Source organism: Ranitomeya variabilis, chromosome 1 (genome assembly GCF_051348905.1).
Source record: "Ranitomeya variabilis isolate aRanVar5 chromosome 1, aRanVar5.hap1, whole genome shotgun sequence".
In the NCBI taxonomy this organism is placed as follows: Eukaryota; Metazoa; Chordata; class Amphibia; order Anura; family Dendrobatidae; genus Ranitomeya; species Ranitomeya variabilis.
This window is the reverse complement of record NC_135232.1, coordinates 26,672,765-26,691,601: the sequence shown is the minus strand read 5'-3', so window position 1 is coordinate 26,691,601 and position 18,837 is coordinate 26,672,765. Positions and strand designations below refer to the sequence as shown.

The 18,837-nt window shown below is 43.7% G+C and overlaps 1 protein-coding gene across 1 annotated transcript in view; it reads right to left on the bottom strand.

Annotated features, from left to right (window-relative positions):
* Nucleotides 1-269: 269 nt before the first annotated feature.
* The window catches only part of C9 (complement C9), a 46,079-nt gene continuing 27,511 nt past the window's right edge, over nucleotides 270-18,837 (bottom strand). The window contains exons 9-11 of the mRNA XM_077281472.1: nucleotides 9,924-10,102; nucleotides 4,940-5,168; nucleotides 270-1,078 (exon numbers count right to left, since the gene is read on the bottom strand). Of these exons, the coding sequence (XP_077137587.1) occupies nucleotides 930-1,078; nucleotides 4,940-5,168; nucleotides 9,924-10,102 (557 nt within the window). The 3' untranslated portion in view covers nucleotides 270-929. The remainder of the gene's footprint in view (nucleotides 1,079-4,939; nucleotides 5,169-9,923; nucleotides 10,103-18,837) is intronic.

Sequence of the window (18,837 nt, the reverse complement as noted above, 5' to 3'; positions counted from 1 at the left end):
TATTCTTTTTAGGTATATTTTTATTTATGTTTCTTTAAGGGAATGAATCACATACATTTTTTAAAGTAAACATTAACACCACATACAAAAGACAAATACCGCCACACCATGACCAGACCACATATTACCACCACATAGTGACCGAATACCTAAAATTTGGTTTGCACCTTTGAGCATCAGTGGGATCAAGAGTTGTAACCCTTAGTGTCATCACACAACTAAAATATGCATCTCAAGTTCATCAATAATACCAATAATTACACAAAACGCTGAATCCTTGATATGTATAATTCCATTATAATTAACCACAGATACATAATAACAGGGTCAGTAGTATGCAGTAAAAAAGCGTGACTGTGAAATATAAATTGTGGACAACACTGACTCATAAGGTTCGATGGAGAACCTCGCAGTCCGGCCGGGAAGTATAGCTCTACACGCTGCATTAAAGGGTTTGTCCAGGACCATGATTTGATCTGGGAGGAATCAGATAAAAAGCACATAAAACCCAGCTCCATTACCCATGTAATGGCCATTCTCGGGACTGCTGCTTGGCTCCTTTTGCTGTGAATGTGATCGGAGCTACTGTAACCGAGAATGACCACTACACAGTGTACAGGGCAATGCTGATCTGGATCCAGACAATGTCAACTTGTTCCAATCCGAAGATTTGCAGTCAGCTGATAGGTCATGGTGCTGGGTGTAGGACACGCACCAATCTGATATTAATGACCTATCCTAAGGATTGCAGAGTCTTCGAACAGAACCCAGAGATGTGAACGCAGCCTCATGGCCAAGTAGAGATATTCACATAGATTGACATAAAAGTTAGCACCACAGGAATCTAAGGTTTATTGGATAGTTCTGCAAAAGAAGGGAAAGTTTTTGAGGAAGGGATCGCGGGAACGCTGAACCTAACAATGGTTGTTTCAGCACGGAACCTTCCTAGTATTCTCCCCCACACATGCTTTTCCATCTTTGTTTTCACAAGTTCGGGTTCTTGTCTCTTCATTGTCTACGCAAGATGATGAAGATTTCCAGCAGCCCCAGCGTCCATGGTGATCCTCCTCCATAGGCTCTGTGAGAAGACAGCGGTGGGTCAGAATTTACAGGAAAACAAATTAACTTTCAACAATGGGTCAATGTAACTGCAGATACAAAGGACAATTTTTCACACATTGTAACAAGTCATGTTCCGGAGTGTTCCATCTCACATGGACTCATGGAAATGAAGGTATTGGGAAGTTGTGAGCTACTACAAAGGGCATGTAAACTATGGTGTTGGTCCATGCTTTTACCCAACAGGGTAAGGGATCACACGGACGGAAGAAGATGAGGAAGACCATGGTAGAAGATGAGGAAGACCATGGTAGAAGATGAGGTTTTGCTACGTCAGGAGTCATAAGAGGAAGAACCACTAGCTGACGGCAAGAATATAAAGGGATGATAATAAAAGTCTATAGATGTCATCACTGACAGTTCCCACTTGTCTCAGTAATTTAAGGATCTGATTTCCGCAGTAGCCAGGAGAAAACAATGTTCAGACCCAGAATATTGCAGCTCTATCTCCCACTCTCACAGCGAGGAAGTCGCAGCAAAATCTTGACCCCTTTTGGCCAATTGTAATTTTTACTCATTATTGTTTTCCCTCACTTTCTTCCAAGACCCATAACTAATTTATTTTTGCAACATCATGGCCATATGATGACTTAGTTTATTGCGGGTCAAATTATAGTTTTCAATGACGCCATTCAATTTCCCATAAAATGTACTGAAAAACGGGAAAAAACATTACAAATGCGGTAAAATGGTGGGAGAAAAAAACTTTTCCGCCATTGTTTGCTTGAGCGTTGCGGTAAACATGACCTGACAACATATTTCTTTAGGTCGGTACAATTATGGTGATTCCAAATTTACATTTTAAGTGGTAAAAAATGTAGAAATTTGTAAAAAAAAAAAAAAAAGTGTAATTGTTTTTTGTCAACGTTTTCTGGGAACCGTAACTTTTATTATTTTTGCATTGATGGAGCTGTGTGAGGGCTTGAGGAATTTCCAATATGGCCGTCTGAACCCAGCCTTACTGTATATGCGGCATCCCGTAGGTATTAAAGGGTTATCTCCTGCAGTCCCATAGAAAAAAAATAGACCTGTGGTGAACAAGGGCGTCAAAAGCAAGATACCAATGGGGCATTTTAGAACTCCGCTTTTGGGCTTGGTGGAGGGTCCCAGCGGTCGAAGCCCACCAATCAGAAAGTTATGTGTTTTCCTATGGTACCTGATAGCTTGCAATACTTTAGTTTCTCATTTGGGGCCAGATCAGACAAGCGTTTAATGGGTCCATTAAAACAAGGAGTATACGGACAGCGCCCTGACCAATGCAAGGCAGTGTGGTAGTTCACATGAACGCCTTTACCTGCTAACCGGTGCTCCGCATGTCAACAAATCACATCATGAACCACTGTGATCAGCGTTTTGGTACAGATTTGCCCATTATAAGTCAATGGGTGCACAAAAATACAGATCACATATGGGTTACCATCTGTATTTAAGGCGTTTTTGTCAGATCCATTAGATTTATTAAGATAGGAAACTCTATGTGACCTTTATTATTGATCAAATTGTTCATCTAAAAAACTGACGTCATATGGATGTGCAGAAAGGACACATGAATGGCATATGGATGTAAAAAACAGACACATGGATGGCACACAACATAAAATAGGCACACATGGTGTCACGCCAACCTGGGAGATCTTGGAGTAGAAGATCACTGCGTATTGTGATTTGCAGATCTTCCATTTAGCCTACGTGTTTGGATCCCATATTAGATGAATTTGGTTTCTTTTTGTGTTGAAGAGTTAACGACCCTTTATTTGCTGGTGAGAAACTTGCAGCTCCATTTCAGCTGCTTCTGTTCTGGTCATTACCTCTCCCTATAAAACCTGACCACACCCTCTCTGTCTTGTCTGTGAAAACTTTGCTTCCTAGCTCTTAGGAGACGCTGAGCTGAATAGGAGTTTGTCGTTGCTATTGGAGATTCGTCTTCCGGTGCTCTGTCCTTAATCTATGTGTTTTGGAGAGAAGTTGTTGTGGAGGTATTCTGTAGTACATGTATGTTTATCTCCTGGGCCCTGTTCCCATTTAGTTTGTTCCTCCCTGTCCCTATCCTCCTCCCTATTGTTGGTTTGTGCTTTTGTATAATAGAAGATTTCTATTATCCCTGTTTTTCTTTTGTCTATTGTTCACAGTACATTTCTGTCCCAGGCTCCAGGGGGTGGTGGAGGGGACAGACCAAGGACTTAGTGAGGTCGGAGACTCGGGCCTCTCTACCATCAAGAGTATCCTTGGGACAGGGATAGTTAGGGTCCCAGTTCCAGGGACAGTTTGAGGCCCTCCTCCCCTACTTAAGACCATCACAGCATGACACATGGATGACACATGGATGTAAAAAATAGACACATTGGTGGCATATGACGTAAAAAAAAATTGACAAAGATGACACACGACATAGAAAACGGACACATGGATGGCACATGGATGTAAAATATGGACACTCAAATGGCACTTGGATGTAAATAATGGACCCATGGATGGTGTAAAAAATGGACACATGGATTGCACTTTGATGTAACATCTGGACACTCACATGGCACATGGGCTTAAAATATACACAGAGATGGCAAACGAATGTAAAAAACGGACATACGGACGACACAGATAGGATTATAATAATGAAAAATCGTCTGTTTTTTTCGGGATGAAAGATGGATGATTTTGCCTTTGTCTTGGAAACAGAGAAAAGACTCTCAGTGAGGTCTGCTCTCCCTGTATTGTCAGCTTAGAAAAGAACATGTGGTTTTTACATTTTATGTTTCGAAATTTGTAAGAAAAAAAGTCGATTATAATTATTGATTTTTGGCACCATTTTCTGAGAAGTGTAACTTTATAATTTTCTAATCGATGGAGCTGTGTGAGGTAGGTGTCGGATAGAGTGCGGGCTCATCTCCTGAGCCTGCTTACTACCTGGGAACCTGACATAGGATTTGTTGTGATATTTCAGGTTTTATTTTCTGATAATCCAAGTTTGGGTCTGGATTGATGAAAAGTGGGCTGATAATAAGCTATAAAACAAGTATCAAAAAAAGTGAAAAATCACCTTTGTTCTTTACGTATTTTATATCCCACAGTTCAGACTCTCTTCTCACACTTATAGTCGTGTGATTATGTAACTGGCCAAATCATTTCTCCAGCGTGGCTGGGTTTCCCGATCCATTAGTAAGTCACATGTGACTTTGGAATGAAGGAAGTGATATCGCGATACTTTCTTATGTTTGCTCTTTGTGTGGTTTTTGCGTTGTATGTTGTGGATTTAGATGTTTAGCATCATCGTAATCGCACTGACCGGGAGTATCAAGTTACTGGATCATTTTTTACCGGGCAATGAACGTCATAAGACGAAATCCAAAAAACAATTGTAGAATTACGAGGGGTGGAGAGATGTTCGCCCTTTCCCCCCCACAATTGGATTTATCAGTAGATTATAAGGTAAAGTGAATGGTGACATACAAAACTACACCTCGTCTCTCAAGGAACAAACCCTCGTACGGCTATGTGGAAGCAAAAATAAAAAAAAAGTTTCGGCTCCTGAAAGAAGGAAAGAAAAAAAATAGATGAAAGAGAGAAAAAAAAAAAGAAAAAAAAATCTCCCGATCAATAAGGAGTTCTACAATCTCTTCACTTTTTATACAAATTTACAGTCATTCACCTCCAAAGTGATAACCAGAAAGTTATTTTTGATAGTTCACAATATTTTTGAAAAATGCAAAGAAATGTAAATTAATATTTGTAAATAAATAAAATAAATAAAATAAATAAATACATTTGTACCTAGAGGACACAGAGGTTTAGTTTGGAGATTGATGTAAATGGTGGGACTTACTTTTGGCTTGAGCGTGTGCCACAGTCTCGCAGGCTACGCCGTGATACCCCAGCGGGCACGTACACATACATTCCCCGTCCAGTAGCACCAGCGTGCCGCCGTTCTTACACGGCTGACATTTACACACATTATATTCATCCACGTAATCCTCAATGGCGCGCTCCAGGTTCTTCGTCTTGATGTAGGCGTCTCTTAGGTCGATAGGAACCAGGGTGTAAATGGGAGAGAGCTGCAGCGGGGGCGAGAAAAGGAAATATACAGAGACATGATCAGTGAGATCAAACCGTAATCTGAGCATCTAAACATGGCAGCAAATGCTGATACATAGGAGATAGATGATAATCGATAAATAGATAATAGATAGATGATAGATAAGATAGATAATAAATAGATAGATAATATGATAGATAATAGATAGATAATATACACAGTACAGAGCAAAAGTTTGGACACACCTTCTCATTCAAAGATTTTTCTGTATTTTCATGACTATGAAAATTGTACATTCACACTGAAGGCATCAAAACTATGAATTAACACATGTGGAATTATATACTTAGCAAAAAAGTGTGAAACAACTGAAAATATGTCTTATATTCTAGGTTCTTCAAAGTAGCCACCTTTTGCTTTGATGACTGCTTTGCACACTCTTGGCATTCTCTTGATGAGCTTCAAGAGGTAGTCACCGGGAATGGTTTTCACTTCACAAGTGTGCCCTGTCAGGTTTAATAAGTGGGATTTCTTGCCTTATAAATGGGGTTGGGACCATCAGTTGTGTTGAGCAGAAGTCTGGTGGATACACAGCTGATAGTCCTACTGAATAGACTGTTAGAGTTTGTATTATGGCAAGAAAAAAGCAGCTAAGTAAAGAAAAACGAGTGGCCATCATTACTTTAAGAAATGAAGGTCAGTCAGTCCGAAAAATTGGGAAAACTTTGAAAGTGTCCCCAAATGCAGTGGCAAAAACCATCAAGTGCTACAAAGAAACTGGCTCACATGAGGACCGCCCCAGGAAAGGAAGACCAAGAGTCACCTCTGCTTCTGAGGATAAGTTTATCCGAGTCACCAGCCTCAGAAATCGCAGGTTAACAGCAGCTCAGATTAGAGACCAGGTCAATGCCACACAGAGTTCTAGCAGCAGACACATCTCTACAACAACTGTTAAGAGGAGACTTTGTGCAGCAGGCCTTCATGGTAAAATAGCTGCTAGGAAACCACTGCTAAGGACAGGCAACAAGCAGAAGAGACTTGTTTGGGCTAAAGAACACAAGGAATGGACATTAGACCAATGGAAATCTGTGCTTTGGTCTGATGAGTCCAAATTTGAGCTCTTTGGTTCCAACCAAAATGTCTTTGTGTGACACAGAAAAGGTGAACGGATGGACTCTACATGCCTGGTTCCCACCGTGAAGCATGGAGGAGGAGGTGTGATGGTGTGGGGGTGCTTTGCTGGTGACACTGTTGGGGATTTATTCAAAATTGAAGGTACACTGAACCAGCATGGCTACCACAGCATCTTGCAGCGGCATGCTATTCCATCCGGTTTGCGTTTAGTTAGGCCATCATTTATTTTTCAACAGGACAATGACCCCAAACACACCTCCAGGCTGTGTAAGGGCTATTTGACCAAGAAGGAGAGTGATGGGGTGCTACGCCAGATGACCTGGCCTCCACAGTCACCAGACCTGAACCCAATCAAGATGGTTTGGGGTGAGCTGGACCGCAGAGTGAAGGCAAAAGGGCCAACAAGTGCTAAGTATCTCTGGGAACTCCTTCAAGATTGCTGGAAGACCATTCCCGGTGACTACCTCTTGAAGCTCATCAAGAGAATGCCAAGAGTGTACAAAGCAGTCATCAAAGCAAAAGGTGGCTACTTTGAAGAACCTAGAATATAAGACATAATTTCAGTTGTTTCACACTTTTTTGTTAAGTATATAATTCCACGTGTGTTAATTCATAGTTTTGATGCCTTCAGTGTGAATATACAGTTTTCATAGTCATGAAAATACAGAAAAATCTTTAAATGAGAAGGTGTGTCCAAACTTTTGCTCTGTACTGTATATTATAGTGTTTCAGAGCACAGCTTTAATTTTTTAGTAATGTAGAGTGGCTCTCTTAGCTTGTACCTGTTCACACTTGTCTTTTTCTATTTGGAAATTCCGGTCAGTTTTTTTATATTTGTAGTACAAACCTTCAGAATAAGCACTCCTCCCATCAGCCTAAGGCCTCCTTCACACATCCTGATATATCCAGTATTGGAAAAACCTGTACTGGAGATATCCGTGTCCATGTGTTTTATACGTGTGGCATCCGTGTGCAGCCTCAGTATCACACGTACCGACGTCTGAGAAAAGCCGATAGTTTGCACTGTTCACAGTCGCCAGGTGCTGAAAAGAGCTCACATCATTGTCGCCTGCTCTCCCTGCAATCTGCGCAAGCAGGGGACAAGGCTGAGAGTCTTATTCTGCCCCCGCTGTCAACATCGAGTGTAAAATGAAAAATAAAAGAAAAAAAACACATTATACTCACCTTAACACCTAAACCCCTAAAGACATTGTCCCCTGTAAAAAATAAAAAATAAATAAAAGACAACAATATCCCTCACCTGTCCGAAGTTGAAAGAATCTATAATGTTCCACACTCATAGATTTCTCACATTGAATTGCGATGATCTCACTGAGGTCAGCATAGCTCATGAGCCTGCTCTCACTGCAGCGAGTCATTCTTCCCTGCTCTTCAACGTGAGCGGTCACCTCAGGTCAAAGTTCATGCTGATGAGCAAATGTCGCACAGATGGATTATGGTATGAGACACTCTGGATTATTTCAACTTTGGACAGGTGGGGGATATTGTTGTTTCATTATTTCAGTTTTTTTTTTACAAGTGACAATGGCTTCAGGGGATTAGGTGTTCAGGTGAGTATAATGTGTTTTTTTAAATTTTATTCTTCATTTTACACTTGATGCAGACAGCGGGGGCTGAATACAACTCTCAACAATGTCCCGAGCTGATCTCACAGCGATCAGGGGATAATGATGAGAGCTGCCTCCAGCAGCCGGAGCCGGGGACCAGCTTGAACGGTACCGCTGATTCCCAGGCGCCAGTGCGTCTCTCACTGATGACACAGGGATGTCATCCATGTGTCATTACTGTGTATGTGTGCTGGCCCATGCTGCTGATGAAAAATAGACATGTCAGTGTGTTTCGCATGGACACACAGTCTGTGGAAACACACTGACAAGTCCCTCTTTAAATGTCGCTGATACGTGTGAAAACTGTCACCACACATACTGGACATTCTGACATCTGAAGGGGGTCTAAAGCTTTAAATAGAGCTTGATCCTACCCTAACCATATAATTGTAGGGCTTTAGCCTGGGAGAGGCATCATGTTAGGTTTAGGGTCTCAAAAAGAGATAGGCCTTGTCGCTGGCTGCATAATAGATGATAGATAGATAGATAGATAGATAGATAGATAGATAGATAGTTATGAGGAGTGGGGGGATGTGTGAGGATACAGCATTGAGGGGAGAAAAGTGTGAAGGAGCACAGTACAGAGAGGGGGCTGCATGAGGGGACCATGTGAAGGCACAATACAGAGGGAACTGTACTAATGGTGGTGCTGGTGATGTATTCCTGTATTGATTATGGTTCTGGTGCTTTCTTCCTGTACTGATGGTGGTTCTGGTGATGTATTCCTGTACTGATGGTGGTTCTCTTAGTCCTGTACTGATGGTGGTTCTGATTATGTATTCCTGTATTGATGATGGTTCTGGGGAAGTTTTTCTGTACTGATGGTGGCTTTGGTGATTTATTCCTGTGCTTTTGGTGGTTATGGTGATATATTCCTGGACTGATTGGGGGTTGTAACGCTGCATTTTTGTACTGAGGGTGGTTCTTGTGATGTATTCCTGTTGTAATATTGGTTCTCATCCTGTACACATGTAACAATCCATAACTTGTAAGATTGCTTGATACAAGGCTCTGTTAATAAAGTGTTGTGCCGTTTGACAAGTTAAGGGTTACTAGTTACTACATTTGTATTTATGTTAAGATCATCCAAGTTCTCCTCCAGGTTTGTTATGAAAGTCTGCAGTCGTTCTCTGTGACTGCTGGCTTCTGTATCCTTACAGCGCATGCCCTGCACGCTGTCAGGATTCCGTGATTTGCATACATGGTGACGACTAGACATGCGCTGCCTCACTCAATTCACTTGTATTGAGCGAGACCGGACAAGTCTAGTTTAAATGTGGCGGAAGTATGCAAATTGCATAGTTGAGGTTATATGACTTTCTGCTTTCACCGCTGGCACCAGAGAATACTGACAGCATGGAGTGAGTGCCATGTGAGGATTCAGACGTCTGCAGTCTCATAGAGTGACTGCAGACTTTCATCACAAACCTAGACAAGCCCTTTAATACTAAAATGAAGCCCTTTCGCCAATCCTAACAGCCAGTAATATCCTCACTGTCAGGATTCAGCTCTGCTTGCCGCTTCCAGCAATCATCATATGACCGGTCACATGCCTGCGAGCTTCTCTTCCTGCTTCTCTCATTGAAGCGGGGCTGTAGTTTTTCATCGGTCATTGAGAGTATTATGGAGAGCAGCTCGTCGGAACGTGACTAAGTGTGCAAATCACATGTAAGTGGTCACATGAGGGCTACTCAAATCTCTTCAGGGTGTGGGGCGCCAAACCAAATTCTTGCACCGGGTGCCGAAAAACCTAGATTTGCCTTTGCCTTTACATTTTGGCCCTGGTGTAGCTGCACAGGTTGCACCAATGCTCTGTCCACCAATGGGACATCCCTCCGACCTGGGACCTTGTAACAACTTCCCAAATATTTGGGAATGTCCTGTAGTATCCGAAACGGCTTGGAGGTAAGCTTACAGAATTGGACTGGGGACAGGGCCACTCAGCTCTGTGCCTGTCCCCAATAGAGGTGCTTCACTCCACCAATGTTTCGTGCCATCATCTGCTCCTTTACCTTCCTTTTTATTACGGCCGGAGCATCTATTAAAGAGTGCGCCCATTTCACAAAGAGGTCAACGTCAATGTCGGTTTCTCTCCGGGAAAGTTTCTCTTGTATAACCGTTGCAAAATCTATCGTTCCTCCCTCCACAAATGAGACGACGTGCTCAATCACCGAGTCACTTTTTGTGTCTCCTGAAAAATAAAATCAGAGATATTGGGGGAAATAATAAATCAAAACATTTTTTTAATTTTTTTTTGTGTTAAAAAACTTGCAAAATCATGTTACATTGTATCCATCTGCTCCAACTGGTCCTCATATTATTCCTTTAATTGGCTCATTTTTTTCTCTTTTCTAGTGTGCACCAAATATTGCATTCATTCATGTTCTTTGTCATCTATTTTGCTCTAAAACCGACATTTCAGTTTCTGTGGGTATCAGTGGGCGAGGTTAGATTAGTCAGATGTTATTAGGCAAATTTCTGACATGACTATTGGGGAAATTCTACTCCGCCGCCTGGAGGGAATAGCTGATACAACTAAGAAATATTCCTAAACTACCACCAGACTCATGTCTGAAAATCTTCATTTTGTTATATGATGAAAACTTTAATCGGAACCCGTCACTTTTTGTAAATATGTAATTTTTTAACCTGTTATAAATGCCGCTGTTCTCCTGAATCCGGTGATGTTTTTCTTTTGTTCTTGTGCCTCTCCGTTCCTGAGATATGACCCACTCTTCACTGCATATAATTTTGATCTTGTTAGCCAAGTAGGTGTGATCATCAACTTTCCTCCAGGGCTGTCTGTCATGTCCCACGACTTGGGAAATCATTCACTGTTTGCATTGCTTGTGTTCTATCCTTCTTTCTAGGCAGAAGTTTGCTTTTCCCTGTATTTTGTCCCAACTCTCTCACTGTAGTCCTGTGATGTATGTTTGTTCACGCCCTTATTCTCCATTTTGTCATCATCCCCATATATGTATGCATCCTATTACATGTCCTCTGTTGAATATTCCTTTTTATCTGCTACTTTCATCATAATACAAGAATTTCGGTTAAAGCAATCCTCTTTTCCTGGAGTCTTCTTACATGAGAACGTGGCTGAGTTAAGCTATCTGATAAATCGGTATGAACGTGAGTACAGGTCAATACGGAAGCGCCCAAAAGAATTGGCCTATCCAGGCACCACTGCGTTCTACATACCCATGAGTCAGAATAGTAAAAAGGAGTAACCTGCCTTCAGAGACAGTAACTCAAGGTCTGTGCTGAACCTCAGTGGAAAAGGACATTTCCCAGATACACAGTAACCCAGTTCCCAGCCAGACCCCAGCGTGCATAGAAGCACACACTGCAGATAAACAGTGAGAAGTATAACCCTCATCATCCACTCTTCCTGCCTGCAAACAAATCATGTCTGAAGCGAGGTATACAATGTCCCTACCAGACTTACAGACACAGGAAAGAGACCTAGATCCCCATCCACCAGCTAGTGAAAGGGGAAAACGTACAGTTAAACCTACATGGAAAGTCATGGAGAATTTAGAGACTGAAAAAGGTGTTGTATATCGTGATGTGTCTTCACTATGGGAGAAAGTGCTGAGTCACATAGACACTGTATCAAGGCCTGCTTCTCATGAGTTACCACTAGAGGGAGTCCTAGAACAATTATGCACAGCATACCAAAGGTATATGGAGAAGACTGACCAATACATTACTCTCCTGAAAAAACTGAATCTGCCAGAGACTTTAAAAGAATTGCAAAGTTTCCAGCAACTTAATTCTGAAAGGGACTACACCGTACGCGACATTAAGACAAAGATAGAGGCTAAAATTGCACGGACACCAGATGCATCATCTCGCTCATCCAAATCGTCTAAGCACTCAAAACGCTCATCTAGGTCAAGTTCATCAAAATATTCCACTCTCAGCCAGCAGCTTATAAGGGCACGTGCTAAGGCAGAAACGTCTAAGATACAAGCAGCCTTTGCGCAAAGGAGAGCAGATATGGACGCAGCCACAGCACAAAAGAGAGCAGAAATGGATGCAGCACAAAAGAGAGCAGAAATGGATGCAGCACAAAGGAGAGCAGACATGGATGCGGATGCAGCACGCAAGGAAGCTCTGGAGAAGGAATGTGAGCATGCAACAGCCATGGCGGAGTTAAGGATCCTGGAGCGAGCTATCAGTGGGAGTCAAAGAGACAGCATCAGTTTGTGTGAAGTGGAGGCAGAGGACCCTATTGAACGCACAAGAGACTACGTGCTAAGCCAAAATGGCGAACCGCAGATCATCACTAACACTCCTGATGGCGTTCATGCTTCTCCATGGCACCAGGATGCCTATCCACTTACAGAACCCTACACTCAAGGTCAGTACAATGCTCCCGAACTTGAACTTCCTTCGTATTCCGGTATGCGCCAAGACCCTGCATCTCATCAAACTCCACAGGCTATTATCTACACGCAACCCAATATACCGGCAGGTCATTATACTCTCGACAACCGCATAGTGCCAGCTCCGCATGTAGCAGAGACTATACCCACCAAACCGGTTGCTGGACTAAATGCATATGCCACTCCATACTTACCCACGTTTCAAGGCCAAGACGTCTCCACTCCTATGTACAACACCGCTCAGCCCACATTCGTGCATCCTAAGTCAGAAAGAACAGACATGTCTGACTTCGCAAGGTACATGATTCGCCGCGAACTTACTAAAACCGGTCTCACAAGGTTTGACGACCAACCTGAAAATTACAGAGGTTGGAAAAATGCCTTTAGAACCGTAACTAGTGACCTCGGCATCACTGCTGCCGAAGAGCTGGACCTGCTAATCAGATGGCTAGGACCACAATCCACAGAGCGTGTCAAGAGACTCAGGTCTGTACATATCAGTAATCCAATGGCTGGTCTCATGGCTGCATGGGAAAGACTAGAGAAAAACTTTGGCAGTCCAGAAGCCATAGAGGATGCACTGTTCAAGCGTCTACAGAGTTTTCCAAAGATAGCAAGCAAAGACAGTTCAAAGTTCCTGGAGCTCAGTGACTTGCTGTTAGAGCTCCATCTGGCCAAGGCAGACACCCACCTACCTGGCCTCAGCTATCTGGACACTGCTCGTGGAGTAAATCCCATTATCTCCAAGCTACCGTACAACGTGCAAGAAAGGTGGACTACACTAGGGTCAAAATACAAGAAAGACCATCAAGTGTCATTTCCTCCATTCTCCTACTTCTGTGAGTTTATAAAAGATGTGGCAGAACGCAAGAACGACCCAAGCTTTTCCTACCAAGAATCCAGTGGCCCAGCTTCACCTCCTTCTAAATACGTCAGCGCACGCTCGAACGACAGAAACCGCAGGGGTCCAGTGTCAGTGAAGAAGACGGATATTCTTCCCATACCAACATCAGCCCCAGGCAAGAGTAACAAAAGTGAAAAGATAGAGAACCCAAATCGTGAGTGTCCCATCCACAAGAAGCCACATCCCTTAAAAAAGTGCATCGGCTTCAGGAAGAAACCGCTCCTAGAACGCAAGGAGCTTCTAAAGAAGTTCGGGGTATGCTACAGATGTTGTGCTTCTACTGAACACCTTGCTAAAGACTGTAAAACTACAATTAAGTGCATGGAGTGTGACAGTGAGGACCACGTACAAGCACTCCACCCATTCCGTCCTGACTCTACACTTACTCCTTCCCCCACCACGAGCCATGGCGGGGAGGACGCAGCTCAAACTGCAAGCCATACCACAATATCTTCTTCATGCACAGAAGTCTGCGGAGAAGACCTCTGGGACAAGTCCTGTGCGAAGATTTGCCTGGTGAACGTATATCCCAACGGTCACCCAGAGAAAGCCGTGAAGGTGTATGTCCTTCTGGATGATCAGAGCAACCGATCACTTGCAAGGTCAGAACTCTTTGATATGTTTAACTTAAAGGGAAATGCCTACCCTTACACCTTAGGTACCTGCAGTGGTGTTACAGAGGTTTATGGGAGAAGGGCCAGTGGTCTTACAGCGACATCTCTCGAGAACACCGTCGAGATACCGTTACCTACACTGGTCGAGTGCAACCAGATTCCATCCAATCGAGAAGAGATCCCAACGCCAGAGGCTGCTCTTCATCACCAACATCTCAAGGGGATAGCAAACAAGATACCAGCCCTCAACAACAGTGCAGATATCCTGATTCTGCTTGGCAGAGACATTCTCCGGCTGCACAAGGTGCGTCAGCAAATTAATGGACCACACGATGCACCATTTGCCCAACGCTTAGATCTAGGCTGGGTAATCATAGGCAATGTTTGCATACACAAGATGAAGAGACCCAACAACATCTCCTCTTACAAGACACACATCTTGTCAAATGGTCGCAGCACCCATTTCCAACCATGCCCACATCACTACTGGGTGAAAGAGAAAGTGAGCAACACCAAGTGGCAACAGGAATCCTTCAACAACATGAACACACTCCAGTCCTGGGAAGAAAACCTCGGGTCATCAGTGTTCGATTCCACAAGTAATGACAACAAGTTGGCACCCACAAGGGAAGATAAAGAATTTATAAAGGTTATGGATAAAGAATTTGTTCAAGACGACTCCAACAGTTGGGTAGCTCCTTTACCCTTTCGTTTCCCAAGAGTGAGGTTGCCGAACAACCTGCAGCAAGCAACTGCAAGGTTCTCATCCTTAAAGCTGTTGTGAATTTGGATTCTGGGCTCCCCCGGTGGCCGCTTGTGGAATTGGACTTGTCATCCTCTTTCCTGTTTCACCTGGTTCCATCAGTAGTGGGTGTCGCTATTTAAGCTCATTTCTCTGGTGGTTTCTTGCCGGTCAACAATGTTATCTGATGCCTCTCAGTGCTTGTTCCTGCTTCTAGACTACTACTAGATAAGTTGGACTTTTGTCCATGTTTTGTTTTGCCTATTTGTTCCAGTTCACAGCTGAAGTTTTGTTACTGTGTCTGGAAAGCTCTCGTTGATCAGGGATTGCTACTCTGGCGTTATGAGTTAATGCCAGAGTTTAAGGTAATCTCTGGATGGTGTTTTGTTAGTGTTTTTCTGCTGACCATGAAAGTATACTATCTGTCTTCTGCTATCTAGTAAGCGGACCTCAAATTTGCTAAGACTATTTTCCTGCTGCGTTTGTTGTTTCATCTGAACTCACCGTCATTATATGTGGGGGGCTACTGTCTTCTTTGGAATATTTCTCTAGAGGTGAGCCAGGTCTTATATTTCCCTCTGCTAGCTATTTAGGTCTTAGGCCAGAGCTGGGCATCTAGCGATAAATAGGAAATGCTACCTGGCTATTTCTAGTTGCGCGGCAGGCTTAGTTCATGGTCAGTATAGTTCCATCTTCCGAGAGCTTGTCCCTCTATAGGCTTGCTATGATCTCTGCCTGCAGAGATCATGACAGTTTGACCGGCCAATAAAGTGTTAAAGACCCAGGTTGAGAAAGGAGAGTTATAAGAAGTCTGCTGGAATTTTTTTTTTTTTTTTTCCTCCAGTCTGCCTTGCTGCAGTCTTTTTTCTCTCTCTCCTCCTAATCTCTGTATGGCTCTGTGTGCACCTGACAATAATGGATCTCCAGAGTGTAACTGCGGGTTTGAATAATCTCATCACGAAAGTACAAAATTTACAAGATTTTGTGGTACATGCTCCGGTATCTGAGCCGAGAATTCCTTTGCCGGAGTTCTTCACAGGGAATAGAGCTAGCTTCCAGAATTTCCGAAATAATTGTAAGCTTTATTTGTCCCTGAAGTCTCGTTCAGCTGGAGACCCTGCTCAGCAGGTTAGGATTGTGATTTCCTTGCTCAGGGGTGACCCTCAAGATTGGGCCTTCTCATTGCCAGCAGGGGATCCTGCGTTACGCGATGTGGATGCGTTTTTTCTGGCCTTGGGCTTGCTTTATGAGGAGCCTCATTTGGAACTTCAGGCAGAGAAAACTTTGATGGCACTGTCTCAGGGGCAAGACGAAGCTGAAGTTTTCTGCCAAAAATTCCGTAAATGCTCTGTGCTTACTCAGTGGAATGAGTGCGCCTTGGCGGCAACTTTCAGAGAAGGTCTCTCTGATGCCGTTAAGGATGTTATGGTGGGGTTCCCTGTGCCTGCAGGTCTGAATGAGTCCATGACAATGGCTATTCAGATTGATAGGCGTCTGCGGGAGCGCAAACCGGTGCACCATCTGGCGGTGTCTATGGAAAAGACGCCAGAAAGTATGCAGTGTGATAGAATTCTGTCCAGGAGCGAGCGACAGAATTTTAGACGGAAGAATGGATTGTGTTTCTATTGTGGGGATTCTACTCATGTTATATCAGCATGCTCTAGGCGTACAAAGAAGCTTGATAAGTCTGTTTCCATTGGCACCATTCAGTCTAAGTTTATTTTGTCTGTAACCCTGATTTGCTCTTTGTCATCCATTGCCACGGACGCCTATGTTGACTCTGGCGCCGCTCTGAGTCTTATGGATTGGTCCTTTGCCAATCGTTGTGGTTTTGATTTAGAGCCTTTGGAGACTCTTATTCCTCTGAAGGGGATTGACTCCACCCCATTGGCTAATAATAAACCACAATACTGGACACAAGTAACCATGCGTATCAATCCGGATCACCAGGAGATTATTCGTTTCCTGGTGCTGTATAATTTACATGACGATTTGGTACTGGGATTGCCATGGTTGCAGTCTCACAACCCAGTCTTGGACTGGAGAGCAATGTCTGTGTTGAGCTGGGGATGTAAGGGTATTCATGGGGACTTACCTTTGGTTTCTATTTCGTCGTCCATTCCCTCTGAAGTCCCTGAGTTCCTCTCTGATTATCAAGATGTCTTTGACGAACCCAAGCTTGGGTCGTTACCTCCGCACCGTGAGTGCGATTGTGCCATAGATTTGATACCGGGTTGTAAATATCCCAAGGGTCGTTTGTTTAATCTGTCTGTGCCGGAACATGCTGCTATGCGGGAATATATAAAGGAGTCTTTGGAAAAGGGACATATTCGTCCATCTTCTTCTCCCTTGGGAGCTGGGTTTTTCTTTGTCTCAAAAAAAGACGGCTCTTTGAGACCATGTATTGATTATCGGCTTCTGAATAAGATCACTGTTAAGTATCAATACCCATTGCCATTGCTTACTGATTTGTTTGCTCGTATAGAGGGTGCTAAGTGGTTCTCTAAAATTGATCTTCGTGGGGCGTATAATTTGGTGCGGATCAGGCAGGGGGATGAGTGGAAGACCGCATTTAATACGCCCGAGGGCCACTTTGAGTATTTGGTCATGCCTTTTGGTCTTTCTAATGCCCCTTCAGTTTTCCAGTCTTTTATGCATGATATTTTCCGCGATTTTCTGGATAAATTTATGATAATATATCTGGATGATATTCTGATTTTTTCTGATGACTGGGACTCTCATGTCCAGCAGGTCAGGAGAGTTTTTCAGGTTCTGCGGTCTAATTCTTTATGTGTGAAGGGGTCTAAGTGCGTTTTTGGGGTCCAGAAAATTTCCTTTTTGGGGTATATTTTTTCTCCCTCTTCCATTGAGATGGATCCCGTCAAGGTGCAAGCTATTTGTGACTGGACTCAGCCCTCCTCTCTTAAGGGTCTTCAGAGATTTTTGGGCTTTGCCAACTTTTACCGCCGATTTATTGCTGGTTTTTCGGATGTCGTTAAACCACTGACTGATTTGACCAGACAAGGCGCTGATGTTGCTAATTGGTCCCCTCATGCTGTAGAGGCCTTTCAGGAGCTTAAGCGCCGTTTTGCCTCTGCCCCTGTGTTGCGTCAGCCTGATGTGAATCTGCCTTTTCAGGTTGAGGTTGACGCTTCGGAGATCGGAGCTGGGGCAGTGTTGTCGCAGAAAGGTTCCGACTGCTCCGTCATTAGGCCTTGTGCCTTCTTTTCTCGCAAATTTTCGCCCGCAGAGCGGAATTATGATGTTGGGAATCGGGAGCTTTTGGCCATGAAGTGGGCGTTTGAGGAGTGGCGCCATTGGCTCGAGGGGGCTAGGCATCAGGTGGTGGTATTGACTGACCACAAAAATTTGATTTATCTTGAGACTGCCAGACGCCTGAATCCTAGACAGGCGCGCTGGTCTTTATTTTTTTCTCGCTTTAATTTTGTGGTGTCATACCTACCGGGTTCTAAGAATGTTAAGGCAGATGCCCTTTCTAGGAGTTTTGACCCGGACTCTCCTGGTAATTCTGAACCCACAGGTATCCTTAGGGAGGGAGTAATTTTGTCGGCCGTTTCTCCTGATCTGCGGCGGTCCTTGCAAGAGTTTCAGGCGGATAGACCGGATCGTTGTCCGCCTGATAGACTGTTTGTTCCGGATGATTGGACCAGCAGAGTCATCTCTGAGGTACATTCTTCTGCATTGGCAGGTCATCCCGGAATTTTTGGTACCAGGGATTTGGTGGCAAGATCCTTCTGGTGGCCTTCCCTGTCACGAGATGTGCGAGTCTTTGTGCAGTCATGTGACGTTTGTGCTCGGGCCAAGTCTTGTAGTTCTCGGGCTAGCGGACTGCTGTTGCCCTTGCCTATTCCTAAGAGGCCTTGGACACACATCTCGATGGATTTTATTTCAGATCTGCCTGTTTCCCAGAAGATGTCTGTCATCTGGGTGGTCTGTGACCGTTTCTCTAAAATGGTCCATTTGGTTCCTCTGCCCAAGTTGCCTTCTTCTTCTGAGTTGGTTCCTCTGTTTTTTCAGAATGTTGTCCGATTGCACGGTATTCCTGAGAATATTGTTTCTGACAGAGGTACCCAATTTGTGTCTAGATTTTGGCGGGCATTCTGTGCTAGGATGGGCATAGATTTGTCTTTTTCATCTGCTTTTCACCCTCAGACTAATGGCCAGACCGAGCGGACTAATCAGACCCTGGAGACATATCTGAGGTGTTTTGTCTCTGCTGACCAGGATGATTGGGTTGCTTTTTTGCCATTGGCA